The sequence below is a fragment of the Leucoraja erinacea genome, chromosome 3 (assembly GCF_028641065.1).
Source record: "Leucoraja erinacea ecotype New England chromosome 3, Leri_hhj_1, whole genome shotgun sequence".
Classification (NCBI taxonomy): domain Eukaryota; kingdom Metazoa; phylum Chordata; class Chondrichthyes; order Rajiformes; family Rajidae; genus Leucoraja; species Leucoraja erinaceus.
This window is the reverse complement of record NC_073379.1, coordinates 71,112,103-71,129,668: the sequence shown is the minus strand read 5'-3', so window position 1 is coordinate 71,129,668 and position 17,566 is coordinate 71,112,103. Positions and strand designations below refer to the sequence as shown.

The window sequence follows — 17,566 nt, the reverse complement described above, 5'->3', positions numbered from 1 at the left end:
AAATTAATCAAAATCGTTAGCTGAGGGGAAGGTGACAAAGAGGCATACAATCAGTAATATTTAATCAGGACAGTGGAGCTCGTCGGAGAACAGGGATGGGGGGAGGGAGGGGAAGAGAGAGGTAAAGCAAGGGTTACCCACCTCTGTACAATCTGACAATGAACTAAACTGAGAAGTGAATATTCATACCGAAGATGGACAATATTCATACCGCTGGGTTGTAATCTGCCCAAACGAAATACGAGGTGCTGTTCCTCCAATGTGTGTTGGGCCTCCCTCTAACAGTGGAGGTGTCCCAGGCCAGAAAGGTCAGTGTGGGAATGGGAGGGGGAGTTAAAATGTTTAGCAACCGGATTGTCGACTGAAGATAGACACAAATGCTGGAGTAGCTCGGCGATCTTCTTCAGTCCAGAGAAGGGTCTCGACCCGAAACGTCACCTATTCCTTCTCTCCAGAGATGCTGCCTGTCCCGCTGAGTTACTCCAGCATTTTGTGTCTCTCTTCAGTGTAAACCATCATCTGCAGCTCCTTCCTCCGTGATCTTTGCTGGCGACTGCGCCGCGAGTCCTCCGGGCCCAGAGGGGGAAGCAGCGAGCTGTCGGCGCGGCTCTTCTTGTCCGCACGGGAGAGCGGGAAAGCGGCCGGGAACCGGTTACCCCGGGCAACGGGGCGGGAGCGGCCTGTGTGGAGGGAGCCGCGACCATGAGGTGAAGGAAGGCAGGAGCCGGGACCCCAGCGCACGATGGCCGAGGAGCTGTTCTGTCAGAGCGCCGCCGTCCTCGTCAAGTGCAAGGACTGTGAAGACAGGTGAGGAGCGGCCGGCGGCCCGACTCCGCCAACTTCGCCAACTCACTCACTCACTCACTATGGTGGCGAGCGAGGGATGGAGGGATGGCGGGCTGCATGTATGTGCAGGGCAAGACCGGGGCTCCCTCCCCCTGCCTGTCCACCCGCGGCTACCCCCCCCCCCCCCCCCCCCCCCCCCCCATCCTCATCCTCATCCCCCTCATCCCCCCCTACCCCCCATCATCCCCCACCCCATCTCCCCAACGTCATCTATTTCCCTTCTCCCCAGCCTCCTCTTACCCTCTAGACCCTGACCTCCTTTAGATCTATTCCCTCCCTATCCTTCCCCCTCTGCCCTCCCTATCCTTCCCCCTCTGCCCTCCCTATCCTCCCCCCTCTGCCCTCCCTATCCTTCCCCCTCTGCCCTCCCTATCCTTCCCCCTCTGCCCTCCCATCTGCACCCTCTCTGTCCACCATCTGCACCTTCTTCCCCCTCTGCACCTTCTCTAATCCCCCTCTCCACCCACTCAGTGCTGATAAAGCTTTTACTCCTTTATCCACGAAGCACCCGCTACAATACTCTGCACAAGTCCTGCCCCCATTAACCCCAGTGGCATTGTTTACTTGATGTGGACTCTACAGAATGTTTTCCCTTAAATGTGAAGATGTGCTCGATAATGGCATGGGCCGTAGAATCCGTGTGTACTTAAGGGTGCTGGCTATCAACAAATCGCTGAATAGAAACAAGACACTTTTGGTATTTTTTGTGAGGGGGAAGCTTTAGTTAGGCTGCCTGAGAGTTCAGTGAAAGGACTTTGTTGCGCCACCGCCCTTTGTTAACGGCAGAGTACTTAGTACGAAAAATCAGTCGTGTCAGTGATCTGTGGGCCGTGTTTCTGTGTCAACTACATGTTTTATCTCCACTCCGGTGATTTCAGTACAAACATCAAGATTAAAACTCTGGTGTAGTGTTGGAATTGTGTCACTGGCTAAAATACATGTTGTGGTCCCATGTCACTTGAAGAGTGGGGAATCCCACCCCCCTAGAAGACGGATCCTGACCCGTCACGTATCCATGTGGATCCTGACCCGTCACGCATCCATCCTCCAGGGATGCTGCCTGACCTGAACCTGAACAAAAGTTTTTCACTGAACCTCGGTACACGTGACAATAAACTAAACTGAACTGACCTGCTGAGTTACTCCTGCATTTTGTACCTTTTCTTGGTAAACCAGGATCTGCAGTTTTTGCTTTTATGTTGTAATGACTACGTTGATTTTTTTTTCAATAGGAGGTTGCTGAACACAAATTATTTGTCACATTTCCTGTGTTCTAATAATGATTAACTTAAGATTTGTTTTCATTTGCCTTAACATTGTGGTTCCTAAGTGCCTTACATATGTGTTTTTTGTGATTTATTTATTTTTGCCTTTCAATATAAATTGCATTGTCATTTTATTGAGTTTTTTGTGGCCTGACGTAGAAAACCTCTGACAGCTGTACAGCATGGTATGCTGTTTTGTGTTGTTTAATATTACTATATTGTAGTGCAGGTGTAAGGAAGTCTAATTGCAATTACACAGGACCTTGGTTAGACTGCACCTGGAGTATTGTGTGCTGTTTTGATATCCTTAACTTACTTTCTTTGAGAGCGCAGTAAAAATTCACTAGACTTATCCCAGAGATGGCAGGTTCTAGAGATCGAGGAGACTGGGATTATATTCTATGGACGAATGGGAGGAGTTCTCATTGAAACATTTTTCATTAAAGGTTTATTCTTGGATGAAAGGCCCAAGAACAGGAAGGGCTTTACTTGGTAAAGACTCAGTTATTGCTTTAATTTAAAACAGATCAATGGATTTCAAGAGCTGAAAAATTTGAGATTTATGGAGATAGCGGAGGAAAATGGAGTTAGAAAAATAGCCATGATTTTACTGAATATTGAGGCAGGCTTGAGGGCCTGTTGGGCATCTTGTCCTATTTCTTACATTATGGTTGGATTTTCTCATCAGCTAAACATTTGTTGGACTGAAGTATGACACTGGAATATTAAAGTGCCAACAAATCAGAAATTAACTTTTGATAGATTAATACTGCTTTGAATAATATTGCCATTATGAGTGAAGATTGAGGTGGAATTAGAAAGGGGTTACATAGCATAGATTCAACTTAAAAACTGTGCTGGATGAATTGAGCTGGTCATGCAGTTTCAGTTCGAGATGCTTGCACATGTGTGCACGCGCACAGCACACATCTCTGTTCCCTACTTCCTCTGAATTAAAAAAAAATCATCTACTATCAAACGTTTTAAAAGCCTGGTCAAAATGAAAATGCTGAAAATCTGAAATAACAGAGATTTATGGAAATACTTAGCAAAACAGGCAAAACATGTGGAGCAGCAGACCAGATGACTGTATTCTCTCTACGGATTCAGATTGACCTGCTGAGTATTTCCAACATTTTCTATCCTACTGCCAAAAACTGGTTGTTTCCTTGATTTATATGTTTGTTGCTGTGTTCTTACTACCTAAAAATTACAATAGTTAAACAAAGTAAACATTAATTGTAAAAGTCTTTGTGATATTTTCTGTAAGTAGCTATCCAAATGGAAGTTTGTTAATTTGATTTGTATCTGTCAATAGATACAAATCTATTGACAGATACAATATAATGTGGCTGGCAGATGCAGTATAATGTGGCTGGCAGATGTAGTATAATGTGGATAAATGTGAGGTTATCCATTTTGGTGGCAAAAACAGGAAACCAGATTATTATCTAAATGGTATCCGACTAGGAAAAGGGGAGATGCAGCGAGACCTGGGTGTCATGGTACACCAGTCATTGAAAGTAGGCATGCAGGTGCAGCAGGCAGTGAAGAAAGCGAATGGTATGTTAGCTTTCATAGCAAAAGGATTTGAGTATAGGAGCAGGGAGGTTCTACTGCAGTTGTACAGGGTCTTGGTAAGACCACACCTGGAGTATTGCGTCCAGTTTTGGTCTCCAAATCTGAGGAAGGACATTATTGCCATAGAGGGAGTGCAGAGAAGGTTCACCAGACCGAGTCCTGGGATGTCAGGACTGTCTTATGAAGAAAGACTGGATAGACTTGGTTTATACTCTCTAGAATTTAGGAGATTGAGAGGGAATCTTATAGAAACTTACAAAATTCTTAAGGGGTTGGACAGGCTAGGAAGATTGCTCCCGATGTTGGGGAAGTCCAGGACAAGGGGTCACAGCTTAAGGATAAGGGGCAAATCCTTTAAAACCGAGATGAGAAGAACTTTTTTCACACACAGAGTGGTGAATCTCTGGAACTCTCTGCCACAGAGGGTAGTCGATGCCAGTTCATTGGCTATATTTAAGAGGGAGTTAGATGTGGCCCTTGTGGCTAAGGGGATCCGAAGGTATGGAGAGAAGGCAGGTACGGGATACTGAGTTGGATGATCAGCCATGATCATATTGAATGGCGGTGCAGGCTCGAAGGGCCGAATGGCCTACTACTGCACCTAATTTCTATGTTTCTATGTAATTTGACAATTGTGTATTAAGAGTTTCCTTTCCAAAGAACATTAAAAATCAACACGTTCACCAGTGATAGTTTGAAATCTTAGAGGACATTTTACTGATGCCAGTTTATATTTCCAGGTTTTCGTATGAATGGGAATTCAAATTCTCGTAATGTTGCAGTGAGATTTTCACATATCTATTTATGTTATTTAATGTGTTTATTGGTCGGATCAATTTTCATAAAAACTAGAGAAATAGAAGTAAGAGGAAGTCTGCTTGCTTCACTAATCAATGACATCATGCAGATTTTGTACCACTGTTACTTTATTACTCCAATCACAAATTAGGATAGTACAGTGGTGCAGCAAGCTGAGACCTTGCTTCTCAGTACCGGAGGCAGGTTTGATCCTCATTTGGGTGCTGTCTGTGGAATTTGCACATTCACAGTTTCTTCCCACATCCCAAAGACATGTGGCTTTTTAGGTTAATAAGCAAGTTCGGTATTCCGACTGCGCATGCCCAGGTCAAAAGTCATTATGCAAAACCTTGCTGGAAAGCAGTGAGCAGTGAACCAGCTTTGATTCTTCTAGGTAGGAAAATACTGCTTTCAAACTATGAAATTGTTGTATTTATTGTTCCTTTGTTAAAAGCTAAGATTATTTTATTGTTTTTATTGCTTTATGCTTTGGTGAGTGAGCGAGATCGTGCTCGTCCGTAGTCGGGGTCGGGCCCGGGTCTATTGAGTTGCTGCTGGGCTGTCCTCGTGTCCTCCCGGGTGTCCCGCCGTCCCTATCCAGGGGTGGCTGGAGGTGTCGGCGCGGGGAGGAGGTTGAGTTGCTGCAGCGCTTTGTGTGTATGGCTGGTGCTCGTCTTTCGCTGGCGTCGGGAGGGGTTGGCCGCCAGCGGTCCCCAGCCTGTCGGGGAGCGGATTTGGGCTGGAGTTGGCGCTTCTTCTCCGTGGGCAGAAAGGCCTGTTTCCATGTGTACCTCTGAACTAAACTAAATTTGATTCCCTTTAATGTTGAAGAATCATTTTTTTTTCTTTTCTGGAATGTAGTCAGTAACAGCTATTGATAATTTTGATGATTCACTTTCCTCTGCTTCTTCCAATCTCAGTCCTAATTTGTCAACCATTTCTTCTGAAATGGTACCGTCTATATCTAGATACTTACCCAAAAGAAAAATCTATCCTGCCAGGCCCCGAAGGAATTTGTTAACCATTAATTGTAATATTTTGAAACACTTTCTAAGAAAGAAGGTGGACTAAATTATTTGTACAGAAAATGCTGTAGGTGTTTTCTGGAGATCTTCGTTGCCATGGTTGCTTTTGTTCAGAACATTTCGTATTCAAGATCTGATGTAAGATCAGGTTCAGATGATGTTGAGGGTGATCAACATTTGTTTTCAGTAGGATCAAGTCTGAAGAAGTGTTCCAACCCAAAATGTCACCTAATCTCCAGTGATGCTGACTGACCCGCTGAGTTACTCCAGCATTTTGTGTTTATCTTCAGAGAATGTTGAGCCGCAATATTCTTGGTCGGGACTGGGGTATGTGGGAAAACTTGTTAATTTATTCCCGATGTTGCAAATAAATTCCTGTTTGAATGGTGTACAACTAGTTGAAGCTGAAGAATTTATGATCCACAAATCGTTAGATTTAACCTTTGAATTAAATATGTAGAAACAACATAATTGCCTATACTGGTTTATCCTTGTTTACATGAAAGGGTGATTCAGTTATGACTATCCACACTCCGTCCAAGCCTTGATACCCTCCTTAGGTTGTCTATTTGCAAAGATATAATATAATTAGACTAAATCCTTTATTCTGGAGACAACAATTTTACTTCCCAAAAGAATTCCAGAACAATGATCACGAGTTAGAAAGCTACAAAGTCAATTACAATATGCACTTATACTAGCCTAGCCAAGTTGGACGCCGATGTCGGCCATGGGAAAGTATCTGCTTCTGGCTCTGGCTGAGCTGGAGTTCCTGATCCTTGGCCACAGGAGTCAAAATCGACCCGCCGATCGTAGCAGAGGTCCCAATGAAGTCAAGATCGGCCGCCTCACCCAGCCTATGCACCAAAGTTCGGGGGGGGGGGGGACTTCTGGGGGAGGGGGCGAAGGAGTATTTTGTCTGGTTTAAGGGGGGGGGGGGGGCAAGACCAGAAAATTGGTTGTGGAACTGTATTTCTAATTCCCTTTTCGTACACGACATCTCTTGATTCCCAGTGCTGCAGCATCTAATCATCCCCAATGGGATTTAGCAGCCTCAGGACTGATTTGACTTGATTTTTCTCATTCAAAAACATTTTATTTTATACTCATCAACATACTTCTTGTGAATGGATTCCAAAAATTCAACATTTCGTGAAGAAATTTCTCCGCACAATCCTAAGTAATTGACCCCGTAACGTGGGACAATGATCTGTTACTAAGAAAAACACTCAAATATGCATTGTCAATTCTTTCAAGAAGTTTGCCTGTTCCAAAACTGTAGGCTCTAATTGTTATTGTTCCCAATTGCTAGAAGATTTAATTCACTCTGGCATGCTTTAACATTTGCATGTGCATATTAACTTTGTCTTATTCACATATATAGGACACCAAATGGGTACCTCTAAATTTATACTAATTACTTAAAAAATATATTCATCTTTACCATTCTTCCAAGCAAGGTGATTAAGATCCCATTTCCTATATTATAGAAACATAGAAATTAGGTGCAGGAGTAGGCCATTCAGCCCTTCGAGCCTGCACCGCCATTCAATATGATCATGGCTGATCATCCAACTCAGTATCCCGTACCTGCCTTCTCTCCATACCCTCTGATCCCCTTAGCCACAAGGGCCACATTTAACTCCCTCTTAAATATAGACAATGAACTGGCCTCAACTACCCTCTGTGGCAGAGAGTTCCAGAGATTCACCACTCTCTGTGTGAAAAAAGTTTTTCTCATCTCGGTTTTAAAGGATTTCCCCCTTATCCTTAAGCTGTGACCCCTTGTCCTGGACTTCCGCAACATCGGGAGCAATCTTACTGCATCTAGCCTGTCCAACCCCTTAAGAATTTTGTAAGTTTCTATAAGATCCCCTCTCAATCTCCTAAATTCTAGAGAGTATAAACCAAGTCTATCCAGTCTTTCTTCATAAGACAGTCCTGACATCCCAGGAATCAGTCTGGTGAACCTTCTCTGCACTCCCTCTATGGCAATAATGTCCTTCCTCAGATTTGGAGACCAAAACTTCTCTGCACTCCCTCTATCCAATAATGTCCTTCCTATCAGATTCATTGTACGCAATACTCCAGGTAGGTATGCTCCATCTCCAACCTGTTATCCACTTAATATTTCTTTGTAGCCAGCTGCCTGGCATCCTCCTCACAGCTTGCTTTGTTGTCTCACTTCGATGCATTGCATTCAGTCATATAGATTATTGCTCAATTGTTTGCATTGGCAATCTCTATTTCTAACACTATGCAGTTCCTAAAAAATAGATACTTAAATAGATACTAAAATTCTCATGTTTGTTTGTTTGTGTGTGTGTGTGTGTGTGTGTGTGTTCTGGAAACTCCGCCAAAACGGTACACGATAGCGCTACAATTTTTGGTTTACTCCCCATTGTCCTGGTATGTGCAGTACCAAGTTTCATTCAGATTAATGTTATATTTTACGTTATTGACATTTAAAATTTAAAATAACTTAAACAGCGCCCCCACTTGCTGACCGCGTCTGCGCAATTGAGGGAGGCCTGTCAGCCCCGCGCGTGCGCAGTGGGCCCGGTATCCGCGCTGCAGTAGGTCTGGGGGCGGGGAGAGGTTGCGCCTGGGAGCCAGGGCCTGGGCGCGGGGCTGGTTCTGGGAGCGGCGGCGCTGCTGCTCTGGGCCCGCAGGGAGGGAGAGGAGCAGGAATGGGGCAAGGACTAGGCCTCAGTCTCCGCCTCCGCCTCCAGGCCGCTCGGCCCGTCTCCCCCCACAGTGCCCACCTCGTACAACTTCATCGCCGACATGGTGGACAAAACTGGGCCGGCGGTGGTTTACATCGAGATCCTGGGGAGGTTAGGAGTGTGGGGATTGAGGTAGAGGTGGGGAGAGGGAGGAGAGGGTGGGGGAGGAGGGGGAGAGGAGGGCAGTGGAGGAGGGCAGAGTGGAGGAGTGGGGAGAGTGGGGGAGGTAGGGGAGTGGGGGAGAGGAGGATGTGTGGGGGGGTGGGATGGGGGGAGGTGAGGAACGGGGAAGGAGAGGGAGAGGTAGGGAGGGGAGAGGGGTTATGGAGGGAGGGAGTGACAGGGTAAGGGAAAAGCGAGGGAGGGGTGAGGGAGTGGGAGAGGAGGAAGTGAGAGGAAAGAATGGAGGAGGGAGAGGGGAGGGAGGGGGTGAGCGGAGGAAGCAGAGGAGGGTGGGGAGAGGGAGAATAATGGAGGAGGGGAATAGGGGACTGAAGAGGGAGAGTGAGGTGTTCACATTGATCTTATATTTTACGTTATTGCCATTTTAAACTTTAAAAACGTTGGAGTCGCACTCCCACTTGCCGGCCGCGCCTTTGCAGTTGGGGAGGGTTTCCGTGACGCGTCACAACGGGGATCTCTGGTGTCACAACAGAAACCTGTCAGCCGCGCCTGAGCAGGTTGGGGGAATGGGTGAGTGGTGGGATATTGCTTTGGGGGACGGGCCCAACCAGTCCGCACAGTCTAGTTACTACTATTTCGGGTGCTAAAATAGCACTCAATCGTATGAATGGTAACCACCTTTTGTGTGGTGTTTATCAAATCCCTACTGAAGATTAAAATTCATAGACTGCCCCTTTTCTACCCTGTGAATTACTGTCTCAAGAAAACTTATTTGTCAGCGAAAGATTTCCTTTCATTAAAATGTGTTGTCCATTGCTAATCCTTTCGTGTGCCTTTTTGCTAAATGAATGTTCTCTATTTGTAAATCACTTTTTAATATCTCATTGAACAACAGGATTGCAACATTGAACCATTGATTTAATTTTCGTGAATCCAGAGTTTTATGGAAAATGTCTTATTTTGCCATCTTTCTAGCATCTCCTTTTAACTGTTTATATTGAGGCCATAAGTCCAGGGGATTTGTTAGCGTTTGAATTTCTTGATTTAGTTTGCTGCGTTTGTTAAAATAATTTTAGATATTTCTTTCTTGCTTTCCCACAATTTTCAGTACATTCTTTGCATCTGGTATTGTCAACTTTTTAAAATGTTTCTGCTGTTTCATTGTTACATTATATTTATAATTTTTCTACATTCTTTCTGTAAGCAATTAACTTTTGCTTTATTTTGCATATGTGTCAAAACCCTAACAGTTTAAATCTGTTTTTATGATTTTGTTTCATTCTGTTTTCTCCCCCATTGTCAGCTTCTTGACTATTGCTGATTTAAAAAAACCTTTTGCTATTGTTTGACAATGTTGTGATATTAATCGGTTCTACCTTTCTGGAGATGCGTCAGAGTATAGAAGTGAGATCGACCATTTGACCAAATGGTGCCAGCACAATAACCTGGCTCTCAACACCAGCAAAACCAAGGAACTGATTGTGGACTTTGGAAGGGTTGGATGGGATCCCACAGTCCTATTTATATCAACGAGTTGATGGTGGAGAGGGTCAAGAGCTTCAAATTCCTGGGCGTGCATATCTCTGAAGATCTCTCCTGGTCCGAGAACACTGAAGCAATTATAAAGAAAGCACATCAGCGCCTCTACTTCCTGAGAAGATTACAGAGAGTCGGTATGTCAAGGAGGACTCTCTCGAACTTCTACAGGTGCACAGTAGAGAGCATGCTGACCGGTTGCATCGTGGCTTGGTTCGGCAACTTGAGCGCCCAGGTACGGAAAAGACTGCAAAACGTTGTAAACAGTGCCCAGTCCATCATCGGCTCTGACCTCACTACTATCGAGGGGATCTGTCGCAGTCGCTGCCTCTAAAAGACTGACAGCATCATCAAGGATCCACACCATCCTGGCCACACACTCATCTCCCCGCTGCCTTCAGGTAGAAGGTACAGCCTGATCGGCAACATCCAGGTTCAGGAATAGCTACTCCCCCACAGCCATCAGCCTATTAAACTCAACCCAAACAAAACTCTGAACATTAATAGCCCATTCCACTGTGGTGTGGTGTGTGTGTGTCTGCCTGTCTGCCTGTCTGCCTGTGTGTGTGTGTGTGTGTGTGTGATAAAGGTTTTTTAAATGTTGGCCTTTTAAAAAAAAATTGTTTAACATTTCATGCACAGCAAAATTTACTTATTAAAGGCACTTGTATGTCAAACTTATGAAATGATATGAGAAATGAAAGAAGATGACCAAACTTGGTCAGAGACAACACTAAAGTGTGTATGCACAAGTGTGTTCAAGATACCGTGCCTGTGCTCTGTAGCTCAGAAGTCAGGAGTATTCTGGGGGATAGATGCTGTTGCTTTTAACCTTGCTCTATCTCCTGGTTGCACATTTGAGTGAAGAAATAGGGTGGAAGATTGCAACCTTCACGTGGTCCGCCTGTTTCAACGAATGCAATCAACCCGGCGTGCACAATCAAATAAGATCAAATAGAACAAGTTGTCCTACAACTTAAGCTGTGCACGCCATATGCAAGAAGAAGAAGAAGAAGTGAAGAAATGCCCACAGTGTTCTGAATTGCACTTTTTATCTAGCCTCCCTGATTTTATAATATCCATATCTGACAGTGTATCATTCATTTTAATAAGATTACCAACCTTTTATTGAAAGGAGTATTAGTTTGTTTTTTTATTTCCCTCTGGATATTTGTCTTGAATTAACAAAAGGTTGCTCTGTTTAAAAGCATTTTTAGAATAATTTCACATGTTTTTACATGTCTGACTTTGATGATTCTGGGGCTGAAGCTATGGGTGCATTGTCTCGAAGTCTCTTGCTTCTCATGGGACAATGGTGGAATGGAATCTTCGATTGTTGACGGCATAGCCACAAATTGACATATGGCTGGAGAATTTAATCAATTATCAGGCAAAAAAAAAAAATTGGAATGGTACCATTCATGCATATAAGGGGTGTGGAAATATATTTACATATATGATATTACAAATATATTTCCTTTTTTAAAAGGAAGCTGAACATAGGTTATGTACTTCCTTGCATCAGGTGACATTTGGAATACTTGTCATTCTGTTTTCTACTTTATACCTAGTTGTGGTCTAATATTGACAGATGCTTGGAAGTTAATTGTCCATTTACCTTCTTTGACATGGTATTGAAATATGTAATGGAAATTAATAACCTGGGGATTGGGGGTGAAGTGGAAAAGTGGAAAAAGAGAAATGAAAGTATCATATTTCCCGGCAATGAGACGACCCAGTGCTGTAAGGCAGCAACTCTACCGCTGCACCACATTGATTTGGGAAGCTTTTTAATAAATTTTAACTTACCAATTGACTCTATATTGGGTTCAGATACATTGCGGGAAATCTTTATATAATGTACAATTTTTTCTCTTCATTATTTTTGGTTTTAAAATCCTAAAGCAATGTTTAATATATTATGTGACTGATACACATTACCTATCAGAGCCAACAATCCTAGTGGTTATGCATTTCGAAACTATGCCAATTTATAATTGCTACCTGGTCACCTCCACATCCTTTGATTTATTTTCCAGTTCTTTCCAAACGTTAAGGGAGGTTAAGGAAATGTAGCGGCTTGATTTTTGAATTATTTTGGCAACAAAGATCGCTGCATTCTTTTGATAGGTTTTAATGACTTGATTATATGTTCGAGTGGAATTTCAAAATCAGTTTTTTTTTTAGGTTATATTTGAAGCTGGGGAATAGTTTGCTATTTTAAACTACCTAATATTGTTCAATGTCCAGTGCATCTTCTACTGATCTGCTTAGAAAGCATACTGAATCTCATCTAGGAATTTACTTTTTTATATGCAAGTGATTGTAGCTCCCCCTCCTAAGCATCCCCATAATTGATATTAGATTAACAGTTGAAATGGTTTATTTTAAATTGTTTAGTTTAGAGATACAGCGCAAAAACAGGCCCTTCGGCCCACCGAGTCTGCACCGACTAGCGATCACAGCACATTAACACTATCCTACTCCCACAAGGGACAATTTACACTTATACCAAGCCAATTAACTTAGAAACCTGTACGTCTTTGGAGTGTGGGAGGAAACCGAAGATCTCAGAATACAACACAAATGTTTTGCATAATTATCCACATGCACAAATGCGCTTGTGATTCCATTCATTTTTCTATGAAAACTGAAACCCATTGTGCTTTCTACTTCAAACAGTTCTTTAATCTGAGCCATTACTGGGATAGATAAAACTGACCATTGGTTGTGATCTTTAGCCATGAGAGGAGAAATTGAACAAAATCTACTTAGATGCAACTGATACAGTTCTGTTGTTACTTTCCCAATGGCATTGATATCATATTCTCAGATCGTTAATCTGAAGAAGGGTCTTCAGTCAAAATGTCATCTTTCCATTATCTTCCTGACCTGTTACATTGTATTTTGTTTGAATTTGTGCAAAAAATCTTCAGCTTTTCATGCTTGGTAGTAATTTTGATCAGAATATGACAGATACAAGAGTATAAAGTGAAGCGGGAAATTATTTTTTTTCCTCCCTTTTTTCTTTTTTCTGAAGGTTTCATTTTTACATTTACAGAAAAACTTTTTTTTGGATAAGTACATTTTTTTTAATTGGAGTTCTCTTAATCCTGATCTAGAAATATAAGTTCCTTGGGTCATCCGCAGGCTTGTTTGGGTTTGGTAGCGCAATGACGATGGCTTTTTAAAAACAAATATTTTTAATTTATTTTATTAGAAGCAATTGTACAAGAGTAAAGCAATTGGCATGAGAGTTATACAATTTTCGTACAGCTTTATTTTTAACATTTTATAAATTGGTACATAAATCATAAAAAAAGAGAAAAAAGGAAAGAATGAAGAAAAAGAAAAAAGATGCAAAAGAGAGAGAAAAAAAGACCCCTGAACTACCAAAAAAATGCGAGAAGAAAAAAGAGAAAGGAGAGGGGAAAAAAACAGAGATATACCCCACTGTCCTTCCCCCCGCTCACCCATCCCAAGCATCGGTTTTAAATTTGTGTTCAACCATTCTGTTGTTGAAGAAATTCAGTGAAAGGATTGGTCTACTTTATCAGCCAAAACAAGCCTAATATTTTCTAAGTGTAATGTCTCGGACATGTCAGTAATCCACATCTTCACTGTGGGAACTGTTATCTTTTCCCAGAATTTGAATATGAGTTTCTTCGCAGTTATTAGGCCGTAGTCAAGGAAGCGTCTTTGAAATATCGTCAACTTAGAACAGGCCTCTGACATTCCTAAAATTATTTGTTTTGTATCTGATTCCAGTTTCATTTTAAGTGTTTTAGAGAAGATATCGAATATTCCCATCCAGAAGTTTTGTATCTTTATACAGGATGCAAAGGAATGGGTTAAGGTAGCTTCTTGGAGGTGACATTTATCACAGACAGGGGAGACAGCTGGGAAGATCTTATTCAATTTAGTCTTTGAATAGTATAGCCTATGCAGTATTTAGAATTGTATCAGGGAATGCCTGACATTGAGAGAGCAATAATGTATGTATAGTAGGCTTCCCTCCCATATATATTTTGAAATTGATAAACCCAACTCGTCTTCCCATACTCGCCTATACATCTCAGAAGGTGGGGTATCCACATTTAAGAGAGTGTTATAAATGTAAGATATCAACTTGTGTCGGCATGTCTATTCAAACAATCGTCTAATATATCTGGACCCATAAAAGGACAGTCTTGTGTGTATGTTTTCACTAATCGTGGATTTGAAGATATCTAAAAAGATTGCTTGCTTTCAAATGATATTTCTCCTGTAGTTCTTGAAAAGAAAGGAAAAGTCCCCTTCTTATAGAGGTCTCCCACAGTTTTAATTCCTAGATTTTTCCATTGAGCAAACACCTTATCGAAAGTAGGTACACAAAAATGCTGGAGAAACTCAGCAGGTGCAGCAGCATCTATGGAGCAAGGAAATAGGCAACGTTTCGGGCCAAAACCCTTCTTCAGACTCGGGCTTATCTAAAGTAGACGATTTAAACGAGGGTTTGTTAGCAATAGGCAGAAGGAGAGACAAATTTTTCAGTTTAAGACTTAATTTCAACTGTTTCCAGATACGTAGGGTACTTTGTATTATCGGATTTTGGTCATACGTTGATTTATTCAGATGTATTGGAGATAGAAGAATCGAGCCTATGTTAAAAGGCAAACAATCTTCCCTCTCCATTTTTAACCAATTTACCTGTTGACATGTATCGTCCATCCAGTAAATTATATTTTTGATGTTAGTCGGCCAGTAGTAGAAAAGAAAGTTAGGAACTAATCGTCCATTTTCTTTGGATTTACACAAATGCCTTTTGTGTATTCTGTGGGTTTTGTAGTCCCAAATGAAGTTTGTAATAGTAGAGTCCATTTTTTTGAAAAAACTTTTGTGGAGATATATCGGTATTGATTGAAATAAATATAGGAGTTGTGGAAGGAAGATCATCTTTATAGCATTTACTCTACCTATAAGGGAAATAGGGAGTGTTTTCCAGAATTGAATGTAGGCATTTAGTTTAGTAATTAGTGGTGGGAAATTTGTTTGAAATAGAGAGGTGTATTTTCTAGTCATGTAAACTCCGAGATATCTAAATTTTTCGGTAACAATTCTGAAAGGAAATTTTTGGAGCTGAGAACGATCTTGAGCTTTTATTGTCATAATTTCACTTTTATTCCAATTTATTCAATAACCTGAAAAGGCACCAAATTGTTCTATAATGTTTAATACATTTGGGATACTAACTTGGGAGTTAGTAATGTATAAAAATACATCGTCTGCATATAACAAAATCTTGTTGCTGGTATATTTAGTGTTATATCCATGAATACCCGAATGTAATCCAATACTCTGCAAGGGGTTCTATGGCTAATGCAAATAACATTGGTAAAATGGCGCATCCTTGTCTGTTACCCCTGGATAACTGAAATTTAGGTGAAAGAATTTGGTTTGTCAGTATTCTGGCTGTCAGATTATTATCTAACAGCTTCACCCATGAAATTAAGTTTTCTCCTAATTGGAATTTGGAATTGAATCTTTTACAGTGTTTCCAACACTGTAAAAAGATAAGCCCATTCCACTTGGTCGAAAGCTTTTTCTGCGTCTAGAGAGATAATTGTTAAATCTTCGTTTGTCGTTCTATGCGAGTATATTATATTAAGCAAACGTCTCAATTTTATAAAACGAATGCCGATTAGGTATTAACCCAGTTTGATCTGGATGTATTAATTTACTAATAAACAGGCTTAATCTGCGTGCCAAAGTCTTGGCTAATATCTTCTGGTCTGTATTTAAAAGAGCTATTGCCTCTTCAAGGTTTCTATCTTTTTTTGGGATCAGTGTAATGGTTGATTCGGCAAGGGTTTGTGGTAAAGTCTGTTCTTTAAAAGCTTGAATATAAAGGGCTTATAAGCGTGGGGAAATTGAATCATTGAATTTTTTGTAAAATTCATTACTAAACCTGTCCGGACTTGGCGTTTTTCCACTTTTCAGTGATTTAATAGTCTCTACAATGTCTTTTGTTGTTATCTCAGCACCTAATTCATCCCGTTTCTCCTCATTAAGGTATGGGAGATTGCAATTTTCAAGAAAACATTTCATCTTTGCAGGGTCGGCTGTTGTTTTTGATGAGTATAGTGTTTGATAGAATTTTAAGAATCTTTCATTAATATCTTTAGGCAGTGTGAGCAACTCTCCTTTTTCTGATCTAAGTGGTCTTTCTCTGATTTGCGGAGTTGGCGTGCCAGATTTGTGTGGTTTGTCACCAAATTCAAATTTTTTTGCTTAGTATATTGAAATATCCTAATGATTTTTGCAGAATGAATCTGATTTAATTTAAATTTTAATGCGGCTATCTTATTATGTTTTAGAAACATAGAAACATAGAAATTAGGTGCAGGAGTAGGCCATTCGGCCCTTCGAGCCTGCACCGCCATTCAATATGATCATGGCTGATCATCCAACTCAGTATCCCGTACCTGCCTTCTCTCCATACCCCCTGATCCCCTTAGCCACAAGGGCCACATCTAACTCCCTCTTAAATATAGCCAATGAACTGGCCTCAACTACCCTCTGTGGCAGAGAGTTCCAGAGATTCACCACTCTCTGTGTGAAAAAAGTTCTTCTCATCTCGGTTTTAAAGGATTTCCCCCTTATCCTTAAGCTGTGACCCCTTGTCCTGGACTTCCCTAACATCGGGAACAATCTTCCTGCATCTAGCCTGTCCAACCCCTTAAGAATTTTGTAAATTTCTATAAGATCCCCTCTCAATCTCCTAAATTCTAGAGAGTATAAACCAAGTCTATCCAGTCTTTCTTCATAAGACAGTCCTGACATCCCAGGAATCAGTCTGGTGAACCGTCTCTGCACTCCCTCTTTGGCAATAATGTCCTTCCTCAGATTTTGCAGTGGTTGGGTCAAACGCACTTTCGAAGTCAAGATGTTTAATCTGTTTTTCTAGTTCCAATTGTTCCGTGCTGTTTACCTTGTTTTGAAAAGCTTGGTAAGAGATAATGCAGCTTCTGATAACGGCCTTGATGACGGTGGCTTTCCGCCAGATCTTCGGAATGTACTGACCAATGAGGCTAGTGGAGTCTAACTCAAGGAGCCAGACCTGGCATTTAGGACCTCAGTGTTTCAGAAATTCCGGGGGGATGTTATCAGGACCCTGGGCTTTTCTGCATTTCAATTGAGAGATGACAGAAGAGAGTTCTGCAGAGGAAAAGGGTGCTGACATGAGCCCATCAGCGCCTGGAGCTTTCGAAAGATGAGTGGTTTCCGTTTGACAGAACAAGTATGATTCTTGTCCGCTTCTTTGAAGTGGCCGTTGGCCAGGAGCTCGTGGGCGATGGTCGTGAAAGGGCAATGCTTTGGACGGGTACTTTGACCGGAGAGGCAAATGAAGGTCTTCCAAGCCACCCTATGGGAGGGAGTGTGTGAAGTCGATTCCTTGGACTGTCTCTTCCCACTCCTCTCTGCGCTTCTTGTTGAGGCAGTTTGTCAGCTCCGTAGCCTTGGAGGCAGCCTCTTCACCAGGTTCAGCGGACAGGAATGCATTGTAGCATGTGTCACTCTCTTCGTTCCATGTAGGGATGTACCGGCGATGATAACACGAGGAATGGAACTCTTCGCTGCCCTGTTGAGGAGTTTGCAGAAGGCTGAGTAGGCTTTGTCCAGATTG

The 17,566-nt window shown here is 42.0% G+C and overlaps 1 protein-coding gene across 2 annotated transcripts in view; it reads left to right on the top strand.

The window, feature by feature from the left end:
- The first annotated feature begins 578 nt into the window (after positions 1–578).
- The window catches only part of sass6 (SAS-6 centriolar assembly protein), a 50,046-nt gene continuing 33,058 nt past the window's right edge, over positions 579–17,566 (top strand). Inside the window, exon 1 of one of the 2 annotated variants that reach the window (XM_055632897.1) lies at positions 579–807. In XM_055632897.1, coding sequence (XP_055488872.1) covers positions 743–807 — 65 coding nt within the window. In that variant the 5' untranslated portion in view covers positions 579–742. The remainder of the gene's footprint in view (positions 808–17,566) is intronic. The other variant, XM_055632898.1, reaches the window with a different exon arrangement.